At 48.3% G+C, this 26,616-nt stretch overlaps 1 protein-coding gene across 3 annotated transcripts in view; it reads left to right on the top strand.

The window, feature by feature from the left end:
* The window catches only part of DNMT3B (DNA methyltransferase 3 beta), a 668,820-nt gene that overhangs the window by 186,485 nt on the left and 455,719 nt on the right, over window positions 1–26,616 (top strand). The window contains exon 5 of one of the 3 annotated variants that reach the window (XM_069651024.1): window positions 2,192–2,380. The exons of 1 other annotated variant lie outside the window; for it this stretch is intronic. In XM_069651024.1, the coding sequence (XP_069507125.1) occupies window positions 2,192–2,380 (189 nt within the window). The remainder of the gene's footprint in view (window positions 1–2,191; window positions 2,381–26,616) is intronic. One more of the 3 variants, XM_069651025.1, reaches the window with a different exon arrangement.

A 26,616-nucleotide genomic window follows, 5' to 3' on the forward strand; every position in this document is an offset into this window, starting at 1 on the left:
AAGGTTAAGGGCAGCATGAGTTGTCCTACAAGGGTTGCAACAAATCCCTTACAATCGAAAGACTCTGAAGCATTGACAAAAGAAAACTAGGCATAGGGGAAACCCACAATCTTTGGAAAGATTGTAAACATTAAGGAATAAGGCAAGTGTGAACCCGACCGAGGGATGCCGAAGGAAAGCTATGGAAAAGGAACCCACAATTTCTGATGAGTTGAGGCAAACCATGAACTGTGTTGGAAACCTATGAACTGTGGTAAAGATGGCTACGTGAACCAGACAGAGGGATGCCAAAGGGAAAGCCAATGAAAGTGGATCCTGCATCGTAGGAACGTAAAGTGAACTGTATACTTGGCAAACGTGAAACCCGGTTTGAGGGATACCTTTGAGTTAGGGTGAAGAGTAATACACCTGTGAACACTGTATAGACAAGAGTGAACCCAGCCGAGGGTTGTCCACAGTGGGAAGTTGCAAGCTGCATTTGAAAGGCCATAATAAAACCAACGGAGGGAGGCCCAAGTTGCAAGAAGGATCTGGGCCTGGCAGAGGGAGATACAAGGGGTGAAGAGCAACCGCCCAAAGTACAAGATTACCCAAGGAACGTTTGTTTGTTTGTTTATTGGGCGAAGAGCAATCACACAAGGTATAAGATTATCGAAGGAACTTTTGTTTGTTTGTTGTTTTGATTCATCAGGCCTTCTAAGGCAAGAGACTTTGCAGAGAAGAGACTTGGCCTTTGAAGGTTCTGTTATCGTTGAACTGGAATTGGAGAGGCCCAGGAGTGTGCTGTGCTCAGAAGCCCCGCATTGTCCCGTGCTAAAACGTGGGAAAGGGAGACCAAGCCATACCATCCTGACTTATCATTTTGTGAACACTTCTTTCTTTACTGGTGAACATTATCCCACACTCTTTTTTGTAACTTAGTGGTAAGGATTGGCAATATTTTATTTTTAATATAGTCACTTTTTATTTGACAAGACACCACTAGGACTTCCTTATTATTTGATGGTCGTAGCCTGCTCCCATCTTAGATTTAGGTTCAGATTAGGCATTTATCTCACCCATTCTAAAGTTCAATAAACACCCTTGAACTGTGATCACTTGTGTCTGTCTTTACTGTTGCCACCACAAGTTCCTTACAATACCTCCATCTATTATGCTGCACCTCACCAAGGAAAAAAGAGAATGCTATAGCACAGTCTAATAGCATGTGAGATGTTAGTATTTAGGTCTTCTATTTTGTACTTTTTGTGTTAGGCTATGTCAAGATCTCTAAGGAACCTTGTGACACACTTCCTCACAGTATACCTGGTAACGCCAACTATCATGATTCAAGAGAGCTATCACACGTTGCATACACCATGCTGCAATTAATGGAGGTACTGTGTGAACTCAAGCACTGGCCCAAGAAGGGTGGATGGCGCAACATCTTCAACCTTTGATGTATTGTGAAACACTTGCTAATGCCGGTTTCTGACAGCGGACTCTCAAACCCCTCCACTGACCCCACTCTGAACCATGTACTCTGAGACCCAACCAATTGTAAACTAGCACCCTCCACTAGCCTCCAGACAAAATGCCTCCAACAAATCAAATACTCGCTACACCGGTAAATCTACCACTCAGCCACCTAATCGTACCTAGTCTATCACACACACAGAAGATGAGCTATGGCTTGCTGAACACCAACACATAGCAAAACCCAAATGTATTCCACACACAGAACCTGTGCAAACCTGCACCTAAGCACCAATAAAACACAGCCTGCCTTGCACAGATTATCTAATACCATTCTCTGCTCCCACTAAGCCACCAACACCCCTCTTCCACTTGCAGGACCCAAAGTGCCAAGGAGCCATACAAATGGCATATTCTGTGCAATAGCAAGAACCAGTGACCTGAATTAACGTTGTTTCTTGTCCCCACCATAATCCCCCTTCCTCAGTAGCAACTAGATCTCCACCTCAGTTTGACTGAATGGGTATCAATGCTTCTATAGTAAATAGTCCAAATATATGATTTTGAAGTCTCGTCCACCTGAAGTTGACTAAGAACCATACATTGTAGGAGCCCATTTCGCTTCTCACTATCTTCTCTCTTGGCAATGAATTTCTGATAACGTGCTTATCTTTATCTGCCACCTTTCTGTCCCAGATCAAGCACTCATTTAGTTTTATGTCTTGATATCTCGAAGAAGAAGATAGCGGCTGCTGAAGGTGTCCAACTTAATGGCCGGCCTGCAATAGACCCGACTGAGGAAGATTCCAAAGAGTCTTCTGGAAGCAGTAGCTCAAACGCCAGCAGCGTACAGGACCTCACCAATGGGTCGGCAGATGTCAAAGAGATCGAGGCCTACGAATCTGCAGACACAGCCGAGTACCAGGTATCAAAGTGCAACAATGGCTGCATCAATTACTGCACTGTCTCCCACCATGCGGGAGGCTTTCGCCCATGTCTTTTACCTAAATGGAAAGTGTAGAGTTCCAACCCAGAAATTTTGTGTGGAGGGTTCTTGGCATAACACAGTTTGCCTTTTTTCATTATGATCTATGAACACTGCAAAAGCAGTGGGCTACGCATGATGTGAGTGAACAGAATGGAAGTGGTATTTTAGTGATGCAAGCCTTACAATGACAGCCGCATGCTATGTGTTGTGCTCTGGAGTTCTTAAGAGTTGTGAACTCATTGCGAGTTTGCAGTGGAGGTTTTGCTGCTTTGAGTGCCTGATCTCATTGACAGAGGCGACAGAGGCTATTGTGAATCCCAGAGCAGTGCATGATGTGCTACGGTTTTCCAATTTATTTCAGCTTTTTTCACCACCTTTGATAAATGTAATCTTAGGGAGTCTCAGTTCACCATTTACTAAGCCTAGCACATTCTTCTGTAGTAAATACAATACATCAAAATGCCTTTGTCGTATTTCTTAATGTCGCCATACCGCTTGTTAATTCTGTAACATTGGCGAGAACACTGACGTAGTCCCCAGTGTACCGATTTCGATCTGCTACTGTAAACTGCACAAATTCTGTCCCAACCCTTTCAAGGAGCACTGCCATTTTGGGCTGCCCCTGCTCTTGGCCTTTTCTCTTTATCCACTTCTCCCGGGTCAAGAGGTATTTTGTTTTATTTGTAATGCGCAGCTGGGCAGAATAAACTGCATTTGGGCGCAGGCCTTGACAAAGCAGTTAGATATTTTTCTAGAAAATTGAGAGGGAACAATCATTGAAACAGGTGAGTTGTGAGTGCTTTCCGAAATAACACTAGGGAAGGTTTATTTCTTAGAACAAGGGGTAAAGAATTCCAAAGTCGAGGGCCGCAAACAGAAAAACGTCGATCTCTCCTGTCAGCAAAGCAAGAAGGGGAAACCACAAGTAACTTTTTATCCTATGATGTACGTGATCTGGTTGGATGGTAGCAAGGGATCCTGCCAGCTAAATATGCTGGTGCAAGTCCATTTATACATTTGTACACCAGACAAAGAATTTTTAAATTAAATCTTTGATCCACCGCTAGCCAGTGTAGAGAACGTCGAAGGGCAGACACTCATGTGCACTTGGATCCTCCAATGACCAACATAACAGCTGCGTTTTGGGCTACCTGTAATCATTGTAGCTGATATTGAGGGATGCCAGCGAGAACAGCATTAGCATAATCTAGTGTTCAATTAACTAATGAGCCCACTACTACTGGGACATCTGACGGAGCCAGATAGGGGACAGCTGATAGTAATAATCGGAGAGAGTAGTATACCGATTGGACCATAGCTCCCACTTGGTAGTCATAACCTAAGTTGTACTGCCAATAAGACCTTATATTCTACACTTTAGGGGCAAAGATTGAGTGTACGCCAAACAGTGGAGGTGAGAGAGCAGTAACAGTACAATCTTTAGACAGTCGTTTTGGCCCTAACAATATAATTTCAGTTTTCGTGAGGTTGAGTTGTAGTTTTAGTGTCATCCATCATGCAATCTCTTCCACGCATTGTATAATGTCTGCAAAAGATACAGACAACCCGCAATAACTGTGTGTCATCTGCATAAGAGTGGTATGATAGATTGAATTTAGACAGAATACTCATTAAAAGTTGCATATAAATATTGAATAAAATCGGGGTCAATGAGGACCTTTGTGGGACTCCACATTGTACCGGGGCACAAACAAAGGAATGCATATTGCGAACGGAGCCTATTAGATGCTCTGGAGACACACGTCCTGTGCCCTCTCCTTTTGTTTTGACAGAGCTTTAAAGTGGGTGTAATTTATAAGTGATGGCTCATTTAACAAGCCATTGTTTTTACACAGTATGTGTTTAACATTTCGATGTTAAACACTGAACATGGGGAATTTGTATTCTGAGGGCCAGCAGAAAGCACCAGTTAGCTGACCCAACATACACATTCGTCCAAGAGAATTAACGTGCCATACAGAAAAAGTTTTAAACTATGTTCTGTCCTTTATTTCACGTCTCTTTATTTGACACACCAAAACATTTATTTTGTATATTACTTTTGAGTTATTCTAGTGGCTGCTTTGGGGCATGGACTGAATGCATCCGCTCATCATCAAAGCTTTTAATTTTCTTAACAAGCCAACCACTGCCTAGCGCACACCAGATGGCACTTCATTATGTCTTGGCACCTTGATTAGGAAAGCAGGGTTCATTGTTTATCACCATGAAGACAGTAGTGCATGGCAAATCAATGCAGCGATGTGTACAGCAGTGATTTGTGCGCTGCACAAGTCACCACCGTGTTGGTTAATGGTGCCCTCTGTAACAGCACATATGCCTGGTTTTGTATGATACAACAACACACTGAACGTTTTGTGTATGTAGCTCAACGAATATGCCATACTGTGCCCACACTTAAACACATAAAGAAATCAAAGAAGTTGCCTCAAGTTGTACATCCACTAGACCAAACGCCCTTTCTACACTGCTAAACCATGATTTTCACAAGCTGCAAGCCAGCACCAATAAGAGATGCTAATGCCAGCTCTGTTAGATAAAGCATGGGCCTGCTCTTTTTGCAGATATAACCCATGAGGCCAGTGTAACAGAGAGGAGGTAGTGGCTGAGGAACTGTGGACCCTTTACCATGCATTAGAAGCCGGCTTTGTTTAAAAAGCTTCATCAGTGTATTACTGGTCAGGCTAACGTTTGTAAGAGGTACAATCCTTTTTGTATACCCTTTCTGTGCATTGTTTATTGTGTGTCTCTTGTAGGGTATCCTTTCCTGTCTATAGATATAATTCCCTAAAGATGTTTTCTCAGGTAGAATAATGCTAGTGGCTGGTAATAGTGCCAGGGCGTCTTTAATTCAGTACATAGTTTAGCTAAGCAGGCCTTAAGGACCCCATAGAGCCTCTACACAATCTTGTTGGCCTGCGGGTGGTGCACTGAGCACAACATGCTTTATTCCTAAAAGTGACGCGATTTCTGCAAACAAGTTATTAAAGAAGTGGGTTCCATTATCGGATTTTAGAACCTCACAAGTTCTCCACCGCAGGAACACCTCTCTCACCAGAAATCTTGCAGCTCATTTAGCATCAGGATGTACGCAGGGACCAACCTCAAGCCACCTGGAGAATGGACAAGCAACAACAATTCGATATCTGAAGTTATTGCACCTTGTAATCGTGTCCATGAAATCGACTTGGAGCTCCTTGAATGGACCAAAGGGCCAGGCAAGACTCCCCTCACTGGCCTCATGGTGTTTCCAGGATTTAACTCCTTGCACACTATACATTTCTATGAATCTACTTACCTGTTCTTTTAAGTTAGGGCTAAACAAGTCCTCCTGGAGCTCTGCTGCGATTTGTCCTCGAAGTATGCAACAGGTACTGTAGTTGGTCTAGAGCCAAAAGAAGTAGCTCTACAGGCATTACTACCTTCCCGGTTGTAAAGACTGGAGGGGGTATCTGTACTTCTGCCCTCTACATTGTTGAGTAAAGGAACAGAACACCCCAACCAAGGCTCTCAATGGGTAACAATGAACGAGCAGCCAGGCTTAAGCTTTCAGTAGGTGATGCAGGCTGGTGTTTATGTACAGTGTTTCCCCAAAGCCCCCACAAAGGAATGCCCACACACTATGTTAGTTGATAATGCAGCTTCTTTATATAAAATAAGGTTCAGTAATATATATATATATATGTATATATATATATATATATATATATATAACACTTAGTACTTTGGGAATACGTATTCAAAGAATGGCAAATGTGTACACTCTGTGGTACCACACAATACTTCAATTCAGTAAAAGTTGCATGAACAGCAGACCGTTTTAAATAGGAATGTGAATTCTTAAGGGAGATGTAACAGCATAGATTTGGGGGAAAAAGGCAGGTTAGTTATGAACAGTGGCAGAATGCTTTCTTTAGACTAGATACACAATTCTCAGTAGATGGGGCTCGAACGCCTGCAGCGCTCGGAATACTGCCAGAAGCTCTAGCAGATTGATGTGGTTCTTGGCTACTGAGTGAGACCAGAGACCCTGAGCTGTGTGGTGGAGATGGTGAGCTCCCCACCCAGTCAGGCATGCATCTGTAGTCACCACTGCCTGTACTTCGGGATCGTAAAAGGGTTTCCCCTTTGCGAGATTCTCTCTTGTCCACCAGTGTAGGCTCTGTACGAGTGTTGGCGAAACGACCACTAGACGTCCACTGTACCCATGATCCCTCACGCGTCTAGGATCCCCAGATTGTTTTTTTCCGCCATTCTGGTCGGAAGCACTTCATCGGAGTTCCCTGGCTTTGCCATATTGGCACTTAAAACTAATTCTAATTTGCCCCGTTTTGTCACCCTTACGTCGATCAGCATCTCGACGCCGAACCGGGGAGGAGATCAACGTCGAAACCCGACGGATTGGGCCTTGAGGCTTCCGCCTCGGCTCGGGCCTGGGCCGCTGGCCTCGGCCCTACAAGTAGGGAGAGTGGGGGGTGGTACACTTCCACACTCGGTTATAGACACCTTCTTACCTACACACACTTGCCCGCTGCCCACAGGCGCGTATGGAGGGTACGCCCTTTCAGTTTTGCCCTAAGTGTAATAAGAAATACCCTTGGGTAGATAAGCACGCTACGTGCAACCTTTGCCTGCCCAGAGACCACCCCGAGGCGGGTTGCAGGGCCTGTAGCAGGTTTAAGACCAAAACTCTTAAGGACCGCTCCACCAAGCGTTGGGCCCACCACGCCAAGCTAGCAGCTATGGAGGCGGAGGGTACCTTCAGCGACGGCAGCGACGCCGGACTTTCGGACGGCGAGGGCACCAAGGCGTCGAAAGACAGCCTAACGCACGTCCCCGGCCTCGGAAGGTCGTCCGTCCCGGCGACTATGGGGAAGTCCCCCGGCGACAAGAGCGTTACACATACACACGCTAAACACAAAAAAGCCACCCGAGATTCGACGTCGTCGAAACCTCGGAAAGAGGCACAGAAGGAGCGGTCCGAAAGGACGTCCTCTGGGCGGTCCCGGTCGAGGTCGCCGCACGACGTCAGGCAAGCCTCCACACTTGCACATAGTGCCTCGCCCATTAACATCACGGAAGATCACTCGTCCGGAGACGAACACGGCTTCCATCCCCAGCCTGCACCCCAGGGAAAGGGTACATCACTTGGGAGTAAGGAGGGCCCAGTTTCGAAGCCTAGTTCGAAACACAGGGATTCCACCTCCGATCCTCGACGCCAGGCGTCGAAAGATAAGGGAAAGGGTAAACACACTTCCACCCACGGGGAAGGGGGTAAGCAACAAAGGAAACAACCCTTGCAATCCCCCACAACAATAGAACTGACTTCCCCGTCCAAGTCTTCTCAGGGACAGTCCATAGAGAGTTCCAGCAAGGTCACCCCAAGCTCAAAACTCTGGTCATGCGAGGACATTGACAGAGTAATGTCAAGGATGTCCTCCTTAGCAAATTTCTTCGAAAGACACCCTGACCAACTACTAGCTTTAAACCCTCAAGAATCTTCTCCCTCAGGTTCAAGGGACCCTATCCCTTCAAATAAAAGGCCCCGGGTCGAGACACCATTAAAGGCTTCAGACCCCTCCGAGGTCCAACCCTATTCTTGCCTTTTCCCTACAGGCCAAGGAGACTCTTCCCTTATAGAGGGCCAGGATTTTGAGACACCAGAAGATCTCGCAGTGTCAGATTATTACGGGGAGGACGAAGACGGGGATGAGCCAGAAAATAGCCCAGATATTTTCAGAATGGACTCACCAGTCGAAAGGGAAGCCCCAGTGTCTGATTCCCCAATAGATAATCAGCCCCTCCTGAATGAACTGCTCTCACGGGCAGCTAACCACTTCCACATAGACACACAAGGTGTCCAAGAAGAGAGGGACTTCGCGGAGGAACTAATAGGGGAAAGGAAGACAGTAGCCCAGACCATTCCCATCCTGAAATCTATTCAACGCAGAATAGCACCATCCCTTGTCAACCCAAACCTGACAAGACCTGTAAACCCGAGAGTAGAGAAGCTGTTTAAAGCAGCCCAGTCGGACCCTCTATATATTAGAGGCCAACTTAAGCCAGACTCTCTAGTCGTAACTAACACCCGCAAGAGAGCTGGAACCCCATTATCTTCCTCGGAGGCTCCCCCCGACAAGGAAAGTAAGAAACTCTATGGTCTTGGTAGAAAAGTAGCTTCCACGGCAGCCTACCAAACCAGAATCGCGAATTCCACCACACTGTTGGCCAGCTACAACTGCCATCAGTGGGAAGAAGTGGCAGCACTAATAGATTCCGCTCCCGAACCCCTTAAGAGCCAGCTATCTCGCATTTGTGCAGAGGGAAGAAACGTCTCAGGCTGCATTTTAAAAGCAACTTTAGACGCCGCAGACAATGCGGGTAGAATTATAGCAGAGGGGACTGTCATCAAAAGACATGCTTGGTTGAGGCAGTCGGGATTCAGAGCAGAAACACAAGCTGCACTCTTAGACAAACCAGTGGAAAGTGATCTCCTGTTTGGAAAGGCAGTCGAGGACGCACTAAAAAACGCTAAGGAGGAATTCGACACCCTCAAATCCCTTGGCCAGTTAACTACAAAACCACCTAACCAAAGAGGGAACGGCAATTTTCGTCGCCCCCGCGGCCAAAATTCCAATAGAGGAAATAGCTATTCCCACACCCAGGGTACACAGTGGAACACCAACTCACAACAGTCTACCCAGGGGTATGGTAGGGCTAGTAGAAGAGGACGTGGTAGAGGCAGAGGCAGCCCCAGTAAAGGAGGCGGCACGCCTCCACCAAAGCAGTGACGCTCATTTCAGGGTCCCTTCCCATGCAACCCCAGTAGGGGGACGAATATCCAGCTTCACCCAGGCATGGGAAGGGATAACATCCGACAGATGGGTGCTGTCGACGGTATCCAAGGGGTACTGTATAGAACTACTGCAACGTCCACGAAACCACCCTCCAAGACAAAAAGTCCACTTTTTAGAACATCAAAAGATCCTCCTCGAGGAAATCTACAATCTGCTCCTAAAGGATGCGATAGAACTCGTCCCAGGACACCAGGTAAACAAGGGTATCTATTCAACTTACTTCCTTGTGCCAAAGAAAGATTTAACAATGCGCCCAGTATTGGACTTACGGCCTGCCAACAAGTATGTCAAGCCCCAAAAATTCCGTATGACCACGCTACAAGAGGTAATCCCACTCCTAAAAAAGGGGGATTACATGGCAACCTTGGATATGAAAGATGCCTATTTTCATATTTCCATGCTCCCGGCGCACAGAAAATACTTGCGCTTCAAGGTGGACAGTCGCCACTACCAATTCAAGGTACTGCCCTTCGGGATAGCTTCAGCACCAAGGGTATTCACCAAGGTACTGGCGGTGGCAGCTGCACACCTACGCAGGGAGGCAATCCCAGTGTACCCTTATCTGGACGACTGGCTCATAACGGGGGAAACCCCAGGAATTTGCAGGTCAAACATTCAGAGGACTATCGACCTCCTCCACGAATTAGGCTTCTCTATCAACGAGAAAAAGTCAAGTCTGGTGCCAAGCACCTCAAAACAGTTTCTAGGAGCTATCCTAGATACTCAGAAAGATTTGACCTTCCCTTCGGAAGAAAGAATTCGGAATATACTTCTGCAAATTCCGCATTATCAGTCAGGTCAACAGATAACAGTACGCAAAGCTATGCCGTTACTGGGCATGATGGCGTCATGCATTTACCTGGTCCCCCACGCGCGTCTGCGCATGCGTCCCATGCAGGAATGGTTGGCGAAACAGTGGTCTCAGGCAAGTGGTCAGTGGGACGATCTAGTGGTCGTTTCGCCAACACTCGTACAGAGCCTACACTGGTGGACAAGAGAGAATCTCGCAAAGGGGAAACCCTTTTACGATCCCGAAGTACAGGCAGTGGTGACTACAGATGCATGCCTGACTGGGTGGGGAGCTCACCATCTCCACCACACAGCTCAGGGTCTCTGGTCTCACTCAGTAGCCAAGAACCACATCAATCTGCTAGAGCTTCTGGCAGTATTCCGAGCGCTGCAGGCGTTCGAGCCCCATCTACTGAACTTGTCGGTGCAGATCAGGACGGACAGCACGACAGCCATGTTCTATCTGAACAAGCAAGGAGGGACTCGTTCGCCAAATCTGTCCAAGCTTGCCCAGAAAATATGGATATGGGCACTCAGACGGAACATCTTCCTGTCATCGCAACATGTTCCAGGGGAGCTCAATTCCCTAGCGGATGCTCTAAGCAGAGACTCCCTCCCAGAAGAACACGAATGGGTCCTTCACAGAGACGTAGTAGAAGATCTCTTCTCTCAGTGGGGTTTCCCCACTATAGACCTATTCGCCACAAGCGAAAACAAACAATGCCCAGGATTTGCATCCAGGTTCCCCCAAACGGACTCCCAGGGGAATGCCCTGTGGATAAACTGGTCAGGGATGTTTGCGTACGCTTTTCCACCAACTCCTCTCATCAGGAAGGTGGTGTACAAGATGAACAAGGAATCAATGACGCTCATCCTAGTTGCTCCCATGTGGGCGAGACAACCATGGTTTCCACACCTACGCAGGATGGTGGTGTGCGAGCCCATCAAACTCCCAGCCTGGTACAACCTTCTGTCCCAGCAACAAGGTCAAGGTCAAACAGTGCATCAGGAACCCAACTCTATGAACCTAGCAGCATGGCTCCTGAAGTCATAGAGTTTGGACATCTCAAACTACCACAGAGGTGTATGGACATTCTAAAAGAGTCCAGGAAACCAAATACAAGACACTGTTACTTTGACAAGTGGAAAAGATTCGTTATCTGGTGCCAGAATAAACAAATCAACCCGGTTGATTGCACTCCTTCCAACGTTGTAACATACATGCTCCACCTGCTGGATGCAGGGTTGGTTTTTAACTCTCTGAAAGTACACCTGGCAGCCCTCTCGGCTTACACCACATCCCATAACAGGGTCTCGTGGTGGAAAGTACCAGTGGTTAAAGCCTTCATGGAAGGAGTAAAGAGACTTCACCCTCCTATTTCGAACCCACCGCCAGGATGGGACCTCAACGTGGTGCTAGCTAAGCTCATGGGCCCCCCCTTCGAACCCATGCATAAAAGTAGTCTCAAACACCTGACTTATAAAACGGCCTTCTTAGTAGCCATTACCTCCATAAGAAGGGTCAGTGAAATTCAGGCTCTGTCAGTGCAAGATCCTTTCTTTACTATCCACAAGGACAAACTGGTTTTACGCACACACCCTAGGTTCTCACCAAAATTCATATCCAAGTTCCATGTAAACCAGTCCATCGAGCTTCCGACTTTCTTCCAAAACCCACAAAGCTTGGCTGAGGTGAAACTACACACCCTAGATGTGCGTAGGGCGGTCTTATACTATGTAAATAAAACCAGACCGCTAAGGAAAACATATCAACTGTTTGTCTCCGTAGCTACAGGCAGAGAGGGGGATCGCGTCTCTAAGGGCGCTATCTCTAAGTGGATTATCAACTGTATACAGCTGTCTTACTCTCTTTCTGAAAAGACTCTGCCGTTTACGCCAAGGGCCCACTCTACTAGAGGCATTGGGGCCACTCTGGCTTTCATTGCAAATGTTCCCCTCGACACCATTTGCAAAGCAGCTACTTGGAGCTCTATTCACACTTTTACTCAGCATTACTGCATTGACACTCATTCCAAGACAGATACACAAGTGGGACAAGCGGTTCTAAGACACCTGTTTGCTCATGACCCTTCTCACATCCCACCTCCTTCTTCTGGTACTGCTCGCTAATCTATGCACAGCATGTGATCTAAGCAGATTCCACAAGCCTTAGAAGGGATACATTACTCACCGTAATCGTATTTCTGATGCTTGTATCTGCTTAGATTCACATGCGACCCACCCTTCCTCCCCTCCGAGAGAAGGCGCATGGTTGCTTGTAGTCTTACCTTTCTGTCTATCTGCTTGGACTATCTGTACTCAGGCTACTCCTCATGCTACCTCATGTCAGGAAAAACACAATCTGGGGATCCTAGACGCGTGAGGGATCATGGGTACAGTGGACGTCACACTAGGGATAGTATTACTGGCACGCCCTGTGTCGACGCCCTTTTTCGATTTTCGAAAAACAAACTGTAATACTCCGCAGCTTCCACTAGATGACGGCCTATGCACAGCATGTGAATCTAAGCAGATACAAGCATCAGAAATACGATTACGGTGAGTAATGTATCCCATATATGTATATATATATATATATATAACACTTAGTACTTTGGCAATACGTATTCAAAGAATGGCAAATGTGTACACTCTGTGGTACCACACAATACTTCAATTCAGTAAAAGTTGCATGAACAGCAGACCGTTTTAAATAGGAATGTGAATTCTTAAGGGAGATGTAACAGCATAGATTTGGGGGAAAAAGGCAGGTTAGTTATGAACAGTGGCAGAATGCTTTCTTTAGACTAGATACACAATTCTGTGTGAGGATCCCCCCACCTGGGCAACCTGTAATGGAAAAGTTAGAGAGTAACTTATCTTGGCCCTCATTACGACCCTTGCGGAATAGGAAAAACGATGGCGGAAATGTAATACCGCCATCGAATAGCGCCCGTTGCGATCATGACCCGTCACCGTAAAGTACGATGCCATTAGCGACACCGCAGTGAACGCCAACGCTAACTGCACCAAGTACGCGCACGCGCGCCTTGCAAAACCGTAATTACCTCCATGTCGCAACGGTACGCGAATTCCGACCCTAGCGTACATGTACTTTACGCCATCAAGCATGGCGGAAAGTACCATTCCGCCATGGTGAGAAATATGGCATCGCGAACCAACCGTAAATGGCCCTACTGAGTGCCTGTACTCCACTCCCTGCCCACATTGCACAACTCCTCGTAGGCGCAATGCAGTCACACCATGCAACCAGTGAAATGCACAAGTCACCCAAGCATGCCAACGAACAAATGCATGCAGGGGCCCCAAGTGCCCTGTGAGTGGCCACCCACAATTGGCAACACACCATTGCTGTACCGATGCAGCACAGGCATCTGAAGGTGCAAGTACACCAAAATGAACTGAAGATACCATCATGACACAAACCAACAACTGTCCCCCATCGCCTGCCACCAGTGCAAATCAACATCCAAAGCACCAACCTGAGGGAGACTGCACCAGCCCTGTACACATGCCAGTAGTCAAACCGACCATCAGCATAAGCAGGTACCACACAACTGTACCCAGGAGCCGGAACCCAATGCAGAACACCTCACAAAACATCGCGCCACAAAACGGAATATGCCACATTACTAGCAAAGAATAACGCCACACGGTTAACATCTGAATACAAATTTAATGCCCCAAGTGTGACGCCCTGTACCCTCATGGCACACAGGGGCAACATCAACCTCCAAAAAGGCAACATGGAAGCGCCTAGGACCGCAGGGCCGTCCCATGAGGTAGGCATTAGTCCAGCTCGAAGCTAGGTATGCTGCACCTAGCCACAAGTACTGCGTAAGGGCATGTGGGCCATTGGCGATCGTCCCATAAGATCGTAATGGTGCTCCACTGATTAACTCGAAGCTGCAGGTGTCGATTGTAGAAGCCATCTGCAGGAGTGGCGTACAGATGGCAGCGGCAGAAGGGGAGGAGATACCTGTCACCCAAAAGAAAAAAGAAGATAGAATGGGTATCCGAACTTCTTATGTATCACTCACATCATTCAACACACCAAACCTACAACCACATGCATGTTAGCCCACTCATAAGGACCAATTGCACCCAAAAACCACTAGCGAATCATAACGACCCAAATCGATGTGAATACTCCATTACAAACGAGTGTCTGTGTGCATGCGCCTGTCAGAACAGGATGCATCAGATGGGATCATCAACGTACATAGACACAAGTGATTGAAGGCGCGTCGAGACAGGGAGGGTACAACAAGGGCAGACAGACGATCGTCCCACCATGGCAGTCTTGCATCACATAGCGCAGGGGATAGATTCCAAATACCCATGTACATGGCAGACTCCCATTTAAATTAACTGTCCATGCATCCATTCATCAATCCCTCATCCCGTTATGAAGACGCCTGAATATTCACTCACATCACATTCGAAATTTCCATTGAGTCTGTGCGTAATGCAGCCTTCAAAATCCACTGTGCTCCTGTCCGGATTCCCTGTGTAGTGAAGTCACATGTATTTGGGAACGTCCTGCCTTATCGTCCACTACGCTATAGCGCATCCCATTCAAATCATATCATCCATTGCATTCCCATCATGGGCCCTGTCCCAAGGACATTCAACAATAGAACGTTACTTTTCCAGTCAGACCTATGGGCGTCTCCACGCCACTAGTCGAAAACCGAAAGCGCTGCCCTTCGAATTCCTCATTTGCAACATCACGTTCAAAAGGCAGCTGTGAACGCTTGCATCCACAAATACATCTATGCAGTGCGGCTGTGTGTGAAAATGGTAACTGGCCACATTCACTGATGGGACTCCCCGCCGTCGGTTAACGTCGGTGCAGTGCTGCATGAGGGTCCACCGCTGATCGGGCACTACATTCCACCGACCCTTCAGAAGTCTGCTCGCAAATGCAAATGTAGTATGTGCAACAATGTGACCATAGCAGATTTAGCGTTTAAACCAATATTCCACTGCCATCGGGATTAAGAACATGAATGCAAAAGCAAGATGCCATGCGTCTAATTGCAGCGTCGTGTGCGGGACGTGCTCGCACGAAAGGCATTGCAGCTGACACAGGTGCAATGAATCACCACAGGTGAAGGCAATACAGCCTGAAAACACATAAATTGCACACCCAACCCCCTCCCACAACCACACCCACTCCAGAATGCTACCGGCAGGACTAGCGATTTTGGGCCTGGGGAACCTGATTGCACTGCAAGTACTCCAACTTGAAGAAGAAGACGAACGCCAACTACTACAACAAGCGGCCGCACAGAGGAGACGCAGGAGGAGGAGGAGGAGGAGGAGGGCAAGGCATGGCCAGCAAGCCCCACCAGCACAGCCACTACCACCACGCAGGCAGCCCGCAATCCCACGCCTCCGAGCTAATCCGTTCAACCTCACAGCTGAGCAGATCCACACCCTCTACCGTTTGGACCGGGACACCATAACCGCCATTGTCGACATGACACACGCTGACCTTGTCAGCATGATAGATAGCCCAACCGCCATCCCACCCCTACTGAAGGTGGTGTCTGTACTACACTTCCTGGCCACAGGCACCTACCAGCACACAGTCGGACAGTTGCATGGCATTTCACAGCCACTATTCTCACGGACACTATTCCAAGTGCTTGATGCCCTCCTGAAGCACTCAGACGACTACATCACTTTACCACGCACGGAGCAAGAGCTTACAAACACAAAAGTGGGATTCCATGCACTTGGCGGCATACCGGGTTGCATTGGTGCCATCGACTGCACCCATGTGGAATTGGTTGTCCCACATGCCATGGAGGCCCAGTACCGCAACCGGAAGCAATATCATTCTATCAATGTACAAATGGTGTGTGACTCCAACAGGATCTTCACACATTGTTCTGCCCGATTTCCAGGATCAACACATGATTCTATGGTCTTGCGGAACTCTAGAATACCACGCTACATGGAGCGACACGCAGGGCGCCGATCCTGGCTACTTGGTGAGTCTCATTAAATGCATGTTTATGTGGGGTAGGTGATGCGTGAGTGACCTGGCAGGAAGGGGGGGGATGCGTACGTAGTAATGACATTCCACAAACATCCTTTGTTGTCCACATGCAGGTGATGGCGGGTATCCACTGAAGGGATGGCTCCTTACACCAATCCGGAACCCACGGGACCAGCATGAGGAGGACTACAACCATGCCCACTCACGTACCCGTGTGGTCATAGAAAAGGCATTCGGCCTACTGAAGGGTCGTTTCCGCTGCCTCAGCAGGTCTGGCGGGGCACTCCTGTACCGCCATGAGAAGGTGGCAAAGATGGTCATGGCATGTGTCATGCTACACAACATGTGCGTACGTAGGAATGTGGCCATGCCCCCCGACGCAGAACTGCTAGCACCTGAAGATGGTCAAGATGAGGGTGGGGATGTGGCAGCACCTCAAGGGGTCCACGAGGCACAGGAGGCCCGTGAGATCCGTCAAAATCTCATAGATGTATGCTTCTAGCACTCACGCCTGGTGGCTGTTACCTGGACACGGGACTTGTGGCGCTGTGTGTGTCTGGAACATGCACAATGTGGACTGTACGCCAAGATAGGCCTCGTACACAGAGATCAATGTCCACGCTACTCATTTGATGGATGTGAAGATTTGTATTGCAGATGTGAAATGACATTACACACCCAATCGTCCCGCCACCCGATGAAGCACAACACACCCCCTCCACCCTCCTACCCCCCCCCACACACCAGTGTCCAATGGCGCTCAATGTCAGTGGGCTGACGCTATTGCAAGCCCCCTTTCCGGGTATCAGGGGCACCCCTGCCTGTGGAGCGGCGGGTCCTCCCAGATCTACGTTGGGGGCTGCCCTGGACGGAACTTGCAACGGATGATGTCTCTGCCTGCTCACGTCCATGCATGTCCCTGAGGGTTTGTGAGAGCTCAGTGAGCACACGGCGCACAGCGGCAAGTTCACCACATACGTCTTTGGACGTCTCATGCAGTTCCCCCCTCAGGCTCTCGGTGCTTCTCTGCATTTCTGCCCTCAGGCTCTCGGTACTTCTCTCCATTTCTGCCCTAAGTGTCTCAGTAGAGGTTTCAATGGCTGCCTTGGTACCCCCACATTCAGCAGCATGCTCCTTGAGGAGCGTGGCCAGTTGCTGCTGTTGCTCTACCATCTGCTCGAGTGACTGTTGCCTCTGCTGGGCCATGCCCATTTGCGGTGGTGTCACAGAGGGGCTGGACGCCTCATGTTGCCTTGCAACAGGCCTTGTGGGGGTTGGCCAGTCGTCGTCTTGTGGGTGCCCCTGCGTGGTTTCCTCATGGTGTACGGGATGGAACAAACAGGGGGATTGTGACACGTCATGGCTGTGTCCTGCTTCGACAGCACCGTTTTCTGTGTCGGAGCATGCTGGCATGTATGCAGTGTCACCTGGGGTGCTGCTGCCACCAGAAGCAGTGCCTTCTGTGGCATCCATTGGGGGTACCTGTGGTGCTGGTGTTGTGGACATGCTGGCTGCTGGGGTGCCTGTTCGAGTCCCCTCCAGTGTGCTGCCACTCGATTTGTGCAGCTGCCGTGTCTTGATCCGTGCAGCTGAGGTGGAGGGTCTTTGGCCGTTGGTCTTGGCCCTCTTTGCAGGTGTGCTGGTAGGGGTGTCCTGGAGCTCGTCGTTGGAATCGGACCCTGTGGTGGAGTAAAGGAGGGCGAGCGTTATTCATGGGTCTGTGGTATTGGAATGGCAATTGCATCACATGCATTGGGGTGGTACCTGGGGGTGATTTGGGTCAGGGCCTTGGGGGTGGTCTCATTTCTGTGTGGAATTGGGATGCAGTTATTTTGCTGTCTGCAGTTAGGGTGTGCATGGTGCACATGTTGAGTGTGTTTGTTGGATTTTTAATTATTTATTTCTTTAATCTGGCTTTTAAGGGTCGCTGTCATGGCAATGTATGTGGTGGTTCTCCTGGACATGTGTTTCTGTTGCACTATGGGGACACGTGGTACTTCACATGGTTGGTAAATGCGGATTTGGCATAGTTTTATTTGGGCCACCTACCTGATTCTTCTGATGTCTGCACTCCTTTCTCCATCCCTCTGACTCCCTCTATGCTCTCCATTCCAATGGTGGAGGCACAGATTTCTTCCCAGGGGGTCAACTTGATGGGTGATTCCGATCCTCCCCCGGTAGCTGTGGCAATGTTCCGGTTGGCAGAGAGTATGCTCCGGACGCGTATCCGTAGGTCGTCCCATCGCTTTCTGCATTGCTGTGGGTTGCGGGGTGCGGTCCCCACCGCACTTACCCGCTGTGCTACCAGGGCCCATATAGCCTTCTTGTTCGCTAGTGCCGTCCTGGTCATTTGCGTGGAGAAGACGACGGCAGCATTCTCCTGGAGGGTCTCAGTGAGCACGGTGAGTTCCTCGTGGGAGAAGTGGACCTGCCGCTTGCGGTCGCACGCTTTTTTTGCTACTTTGCCCATATTTATTATTTTACCTGGGGTGGCTAACGGGTTGGGATGTGTCTCAGGGTCGGATTTTTCATGGTTGCGTTGGGATTCTCTTTTATAGGTGTGCGGCGTGCAGTTTCCCGTTCCGGCCCCAAGTTTTTACTTCCGTTTCCGTATATTTACGGTGACCGTATTTTGCGCTGACCGCTCATTACGGTGTCCGCTTGGATGGGTGGCGGAATTGCACCTAGGGCGAAGTACGACGGCGGTAAGGGGCGTTTTGGGGTCATTTCCGCCATCGCGGACTTTGCACTTCTGCCATGGCGTGATGCTCGTGCCCGATGGGTCGGGATTGGCCGCACTTTCCTCCGTCGTGCCGTGGCGGAAACGCTATTTACGCTATGGCGGTCATGTCAGTCACTTTCCGCCAGGGTCGTAATGAGGGCCCTTGTGTTTTACAGTCCCATCCAACGATGTTCAATAACCTTATATTCTGATGCTTATTAATCTGCTTAGAATCACATGCTGTGCATATAGTCTGGCATCCAGTGGTCACCGCAGAGTATTGCATCTTGTCTTTCGAGAATCGAAAGGGGACGTCCACATGGGCGTGACTGTAACACTATCCCTAACAGTGTACCCAAAATCCCTCACGTGTCGATGTCCCTCAGATTGTTTTTTCCACCCAGCATACTGGTTGCCTTAAGCGGAGCTCATACAGAGACATTTCTAATTGTCCCATCGACCTTTGGTTGAATATATTAGATTATTATTTAAGATCACCCTGACAGTCCTTCCTATCGGCGGCTGTTCCGGATCTCTGCTGAAACCTCCACAGACCTTCGACGGACGGTGATCCAGTCGGCGTGCCGACCACGTGCCTTCCAGCCTGCCTACTGAGTAGGGAGAGTGGGGTTAGGGTGGACATTTCTGTAAGATCTGAGAATGCCTTTCCCTTTCCTCCCTCTTTCTTCTTTGGTCTTCCTCACCTTCCTTATCCTCAGCTATGGAGAAGACTCCATTTAGGTTTTGCCCCATTTGCAAGGGCAAATTTCCTTGGTGAGATAAGCATCAATGGTGTAACCGTTGCTTGCCCCTCGATCACGACGAAAATGGTTGTGCAGCTTGCAAGCTCCTCCTCCCGAAGACATTGAAGGAGCGCTGTGTCAAGCGGTGGGCGGTCTACGGGATGTCGAAGGCGAGTCAAGTTCTCCCGCTGCCACAACCACCGAGTGCGACAAGGGCATCAGTGACGAGCAGGCCTCCGACTCGGAGGTTGTTGAACTTTCAGAGGAGCGCTACCACTCTGCGTCGTCTGTCCCCGGCCCCTCCAGACACAGCTCAGGCACTGCTATGGGGACTGTACACCCCGGCGACAAAGATGAACACTTTCAACTCACTAAACACACAACCCCTGGCCAGTCTTCGATGAAGTCAAAGCGGCCCACAGTGCCAACGGGCACACCGGAACATTCAGCCGTGCCCACCGACCAGGTTCGGCAGCTCTTTCCACAGCCGCAGATGCGCCTAGCGACTGGGCACTCGAAAGTGAAGGGCGCTACCCCCAATATTCCAAAACCCGTCGAAACGCATCGGAAGAAGGCATCCGCCGACGACAATGCCCCCAAAGCCGAAGACTGCACACCCGCAGGCCCAGGCTACACGTCTCCCTACTGCGGAGGACGTTACCAAAAGCATTGTGAGAATTGTTTCAGCAGATGCTCAGAAGCGTCAGTCAAGGGATTCGCCGACGACCACGGGAAAGCCCAAGGATTCGGCGATAACCAAAGATACCGGAACCCTCTGCCAAGCCTAAGGAGAAGCACAGGGACACGCAACTTCTGTCGGTCCCCCGTGAAGAGTTTTTGGGAGGCGAAGAAGGTATTTCTTCGGCATTGAGACAAAAATATCAATGTTTAGCATCAGAGGATCGTATTCAAGAGCCCCTTCCACCTCTAGAGCCCTCTAGGTCTTCTGAAAATTGTATGGAGAGGCTTGATAGATTTGTAACCCTCTCAGAGCAATCCACCCCTAAAAGACCACATGAAGAAGCCCTTTTGAACCCTGTGGCTACATTTCCAAGACTCTTTGATTACTCTGATGATGATCACTTCATTGACACTGAGGATATGTATGACCCCATAGAGGGGTGGGGGGAAAACCCGGATATGCTTGACCCTCAGCCTTGGCAGTCTCCAAATCCTTCTCCAGATCCTGATGCCCTGTGTTTAGATTCCCCACAGACCACTCCCACTAGACAGCCCCCCCCCCCCAGTGGACGTTTAACGCCATGTTGCGCAAAGCAGCAGAACATTTCAAGATCACCACCAATGAAGCTGTTCCTGAGACTGACTTTGTGGAGGACATTCTTAAAGAGAAACCACCGGCCAGCCAGGCTATTCCTCTTCGTAACTCAATTAAAAAGCGTCTGGCTCCCTCGTTATAAACACCTGCACTCACAAGAGCATTTAATCCAAGGATTGAAAAGCTATTTCGGCCTTTCCCCTCCAATCCCCTTTATATCAGAGGTCACTCCATCCCAGACTCACTGGTGGTGACCACTACAAGAAAAAGGGCAGGGGTTCCTCTGTCAACCGGGGAGGCACCCGCTGACAAAGAGTGTAAAAGACTACACCCTAGGAAAGAGGGTTGCGGGTGCAGCAGCCTTTTCTACAGGCATTGCTAACAATACTACTTTATTAGCCAGCTACGCGGACGCTCAATGGGCCATGTTACAGGAAGGCCTGCAGGAGGTTCCTGAACCGATACAGACTCATCTTCTGTCCACGGTAACCGAGGGCAGACAAGTAAAAAAAGTATACTCAAGAACACTTTGGATTCTGCTGAGACAGCGGGTCGATCATTGGCTCAGGGCACCCTATTTGGAAGAGCGGTCGACGAAGCTCTCGAGACCGCAAAGAAGGAGCACAACACCCTGTATCACACAAAAGCCCCCCACAAGGCGAGGAACTGGGTCCAGACGCCTTTTTTGTGGCCAACACTTCCCTCAAAACCAGTACACCTCGGGAAACAATTGGTCTTCTCCACAAGGAACCAGTAGATACACCACCCCGTATCCCCAAAGGGGTCAGCGTCGTGGGAAAGGAAGGGGCTGTAACACTATCCCGAAGCTCCCCGGCCTCAGGTTCAAAATGACCCGAAGATCCGGGTCCCCTTCCATGCCTACCCGGTCGGGGGCCAGCTAACATCATTCCTTCAGGCATGGGAGGGGATAACTACAGACCAGTGGGTCTAAAGACCGTGGCCCACGGGTACTGTATAGAGTTCTGACGGTCCCCAACGTTCAGACCTCCACACGCAAGATGACTGACACCAGGCCATCTGTGTATCCTTCTTCAGGAAGTTGAGACACTACAATAAAAGGAAGCCATAGATGTTCCTCTTTCACAGGTAACCGAAGGTATTTATTCTGTGTACTTCCTTGTACCCAAAAAGGATCTCACCATGCACCCTGTATTAGACCTGCACCCAGCGAACAAATTTGTAAAGCCACAAAAGTTCTGCATGGTCACTCTGCAGGAAGTAATTCCCCTGCTCTCACAGGGTTTTAGATGGCAACACTGGACATGAAAGATGCATACTTTTATATTTCAAAGTTGCTGGCGCACAGAAAATACCTCAGATTCATGATACACGACAAACACTATCAATTCAAGGTACTACTCTTCGGCATAGCCTCTGCACTAAGGGTATTTACAAAGGTACTAGCAGTGGCAGCAGCACACCTGCGCAGGCAATCCATCCTGGTTTATCTTTACCTCAACGACTGGCTCATAACAGGGGACTCTTACGAAACCTGTCTGTCAAATACTTAAAGAACAATAGATCTTTTATTCAGTCTGGAATTCTCCATCAACGAGAAGAAATCCAGCCTAGACCCCAGTCAGGTCAAGCAGTTCCTAGGGGCTCTAATTCAAACAAAGGACAGCCTTGTCTTTCCCTCCAACAAGGGGATCCAAAACATGCTGTTTCACATCCCTCAATATGTAGCCAGTCGAGAGATGACTGTTTTAACCATCTCTTGAAAATGCTACTCGCCCTTCATAAAATCTACTCAATTGAGTGGGCGAAACAACTTTGCGAGCTATAGATGAGTGTCTGTAAAATGTAAAAGGTTACCTGCATGAATGGACACAAATAAATAGATATGATAAAAAAGGCTCTGAAAACAGTTTGGCCAGCTATCTCCTGCAGGTGGTAATAGATCTACAGACTTGATGGAACTATTGATCACTACTTTGCGTAAGCATTAAGTTCACTTTGTGTATTTATTTTGTAAGAGGAAAGAAAGAGACTAAGCAGAGTGGATTGTGTAACAGGCAGAGAACTGGCCAAACTAGGTGGATTATTGTAGTTTGTGGTCATCTCACTTTCTGGGTACGTGGTATAAAGCAACAGGATGATAATTTAGAATGTCCAGGAGTATAGGCTTGATCACCAGTTGCAAGATGTACGCAAACTGCAGGTTACAGAACTAGGCTTGCCCACAAAAGCATTTGATAGCATGATAATGAAAATTTTCAAATGTTCACTAGTCAACATGATGCATCTTCCCCCAACAAAATGAAATATAGTTGGCACTATGAAATTCAGATACGTCAACTTAAACTTTACTGCAAAGCATGGATCGATGCAAGGTTTTACAGTTTCAATACTGTCATTATGTATTATTTAACAACTTACATGACTGTCTTTTTCAAAGATATAAAATTGCCACATACTTGTCTTTGCCAGACAGGATATAAAAAGTTTAATAAAAGTATCATCTCGGTTACTTCTGGTTTGCAATTATTTCAAAACAAAATTCTTACACTCCTACACATGCATGTGGTACTTCAGAGTGGAGGAGAGGATTACTGCTGCACTTTCCCTCCATTAGCACTTGCAGTGAACAGTGAAAAGAGGACGAACATAGCATCAACAGCAAGAGGGGAATGCAGGGGGAGCTGTGGGCAACATAAATAGCTAACTTTGCCACACAAGTGTTCATTTGATTAGCAAAACTACAGAATTGCATAGCAAATTGCTATGCGACACTGCTTATTTTATGCCTTGCTATGCGACTGTTAGGAATGATGGCGTCATGTATTTATTTGGTTCCTGATGCACGCTTGCGCATGCGTCCAGTGCAGGAGTGGCTCAACAGCCAGTGGTGTCAGACCAGCGGACAATGGGACAATCTAGTGGTTGTCTCGCCAGCCCTCGTTCTCTCGCTACGGTGGTGGTCGAGGAAGAACCTCTTGAAAGGGAAATCCTTCACCATCCCCATAGTGGAGGCCACTCTTACTACAGACACATCTCTCACAGGTTGGGAAGCTCACCTGCTTCAACAGACAGTGCACAGAGTTTGGTAGTCAGACATAGCATCCAACCACATAAACCTGTTGGAACTGTTAGTGGTATTCAAAGTGCTGAAAACTTTTCAAACTCAACTGCAGGGAAAGACGGTCCTGATCCTCACAGACAGCACCACGGCCATGTACTATCTGAACAAACAAGGAGGAACTCACTCTCCAGAGCTGTCCAAACTGTCCCAGAACATTTGGAACATGTTTCTGCTGTCGCAGCATGTTCCAGGGGAACTCCATCTTCTGGCCGACGTACTCAGCAGAGATTTCCCACTACCAATAGAGTACGAATGGTGATTACACGAAGACATCATCTCCCAACGTTTCGCAACTCTGGAGAACACTCAATGACAAGATTACGCCTACAGGTTTCCCCAGAACCGTTGCAAAGCGAAACAGACTCTGGATAACATGGTCAGGGAAATTTGTTTATGCTTTTCCCCGACTCCCCTTCTCAACAAGATAGTGCACAGTATGCACCAGGAACCAGTCACAATGATATTGGTGGTCCCCATTTGGGCCTGCCAAACCCTGGTTCAATCATCTGATGGAAATGTCTCTATCTCCTCCGATGAAACTGCCTTGCCCGTACAACATGTCGCAAGACAAAGGAGAGACACTTCACCAATGCCCGCAGACATTGAATTTAGCGGCCTGGCTCCTGAAGTCATAGAGTTTAGGCACCTACAACTACCTCAGAGATGTATGGACATACTCAGGGGGCAAGAAAACCTAACACTTGATATTGCTATTCCACTAAGTGGAAGCGTTTTGTCATCTGGTGCAACTCTAAGAGCATCAACCCCATTGACTGCTCTCCTACACATATTGTTTTGTACCTGACTCATTTACTTGACTCAGGCCTGGCCTTTAACTCTCTAAAGGTTCACTTAGCTGCTCGTTCAGCCTACACTACATCACAACAGAAGGTGGCGTGGTGGAAGATACCAGTTATTAAGGCTTTCATGGAAGGAGTTAAGAGAATTCACCCTCCCATTTCTAACCCAGCTCCCGGATGATACCTGAATGTGGTGTTGACTAGATTTATGGGGCCTCCTTTCGAGCCCATGCATAGAGCAAGTCTCAAAGATCTCACCTACAAGACTGCCTTTTAGTAGCTATTACTTCCATTAGGAGAGTAAGTGAACTACACGCGCTCTCAGTTCTAGATCCCTTTGTAACACTTCACAGAGATAAGGTGGTTGTGCGCACTCACCCTAATTTTGCGCCTAAATTAATTTCAAAGTTCCATGTGAACCAATCCATAGAACTACCAACATTCTTTCAGAACCCCTCAAACATGGGAGAAAGAAGCCTGCAAACACTTGATGTACACAGAGCAGTCATGTTTTACATGGAAAGAACAAGTCGACCACTAAGAAAAACAAATCAGTTTTTCGTTTCAGTGGCAGCAGGTAGAGAAGGAGACCCGGTCTCCACATTTACTATCTCTAGGTGGAGTGTCAAATAAATCACACTGTGTTACACTCTTGCTAAGAGAGAACTGCCCTTCAAGCCTAGAGCACATTCTACTCGAGGCACTGGGGCTTCCATAGCATTCATTGCAAATGTTCCCCTACAGTCCATTTGCAAAGGGGCAACCTGGAGTTCTGTACACACCTTTACAAAACACTATTGCCTAGACACTCATTCTAGGTCTGATTCTCAGGTGGGACAGGCAGTACTAAGACCTCTTTTCACTACTGTTGCTTCTCACATCCCACCTCCGACTCCGGGTACTGCTCGCTAGTCTATGCACAGCATGTGATTCTAAGCAGATTAACAAACATCAGAAGACATGCATTACTTAACGTAAAAGCATTTGTGATGATTGTATCTGCTTAAATTCACATGCGCCCACCCTTCCTCCCCGCTCGGATGGAAGGAACAAAGATGTCTACTTTCTCTCTTTTCTGTACTCACTCACGTTAGTCATAGGCTCCCTCATGGCAGAAAGAATACAATCGGAGGGTCCTCGACACATGAGGGTTTTTGGGTACACTACATGTCACGTTAGGGATAGTGTTACAGTCACGTCCATGTCGACGTCCCCTTTCGATTCTCGAAAAGACAAGATGCAATACTCAGCGGTGACCACTGGATGTCGGACTATATGCACAGCATGTGAATCTAAGCAGATACAATAATCAGAAATGCTTTTACGGTAAGTAATGCATGTCCTTTCTTTTAAAAGGTTCTGCCACCCCCCAAAGTACTTGAGAGGCCATAGGAAAACAAGTTCCGAGACAAATCTGGGACCCCTGTATGTCTCCTCAGGCTAGATGCTCTTCCTCATCACAGTACCTTTGGTGCCTTAGCAGGCGAAGTAGCAGAGTTTCTCGGTTTCACTCGACGATTCCCTCCGAGGAAGGAGCCACTTGGATGCTGAGTCCAAGAAGAAAAATTGAGCCAAGGTCTTTCTGAAGTGCAGTAGTTTTGCTCTTTGTGGTGCTCTCCTTTGGTCGACGATTTCTCAGACTGTAGAAGTCCTGGGAAGATTAAACTGGCTGTGGGCTCTTAAAGGCTTGGCAGATGAGTGTAAGACCCTTGGGGACCATCGATGACTTCTGAAGGCGACGGGTGCATAGATCACTTTTGGTGTCTGGTTTTGGAATTACGCGGTTTTATGACTTTCACTTCTTCAGTGCTGCAGCCACAGCACTGACCTT

The sequence above is a fragment of the Ambystoma mexicanum genome, chromosome 3p, assembly GCF_040938575.1.
Source record: "Ambystoma mexicanum isolate Mex_15411 chromosome 3p, UKY_AmexF1_1, whole genome shotgun sequence".
In the NCBI taxonomy this organism is placed as follows: Eukaryota; Metazoa; Chordata; class Amphibia; order Caudata; family Ambystomatidae; genus Ambystoma; species Ambystoma mexicanum.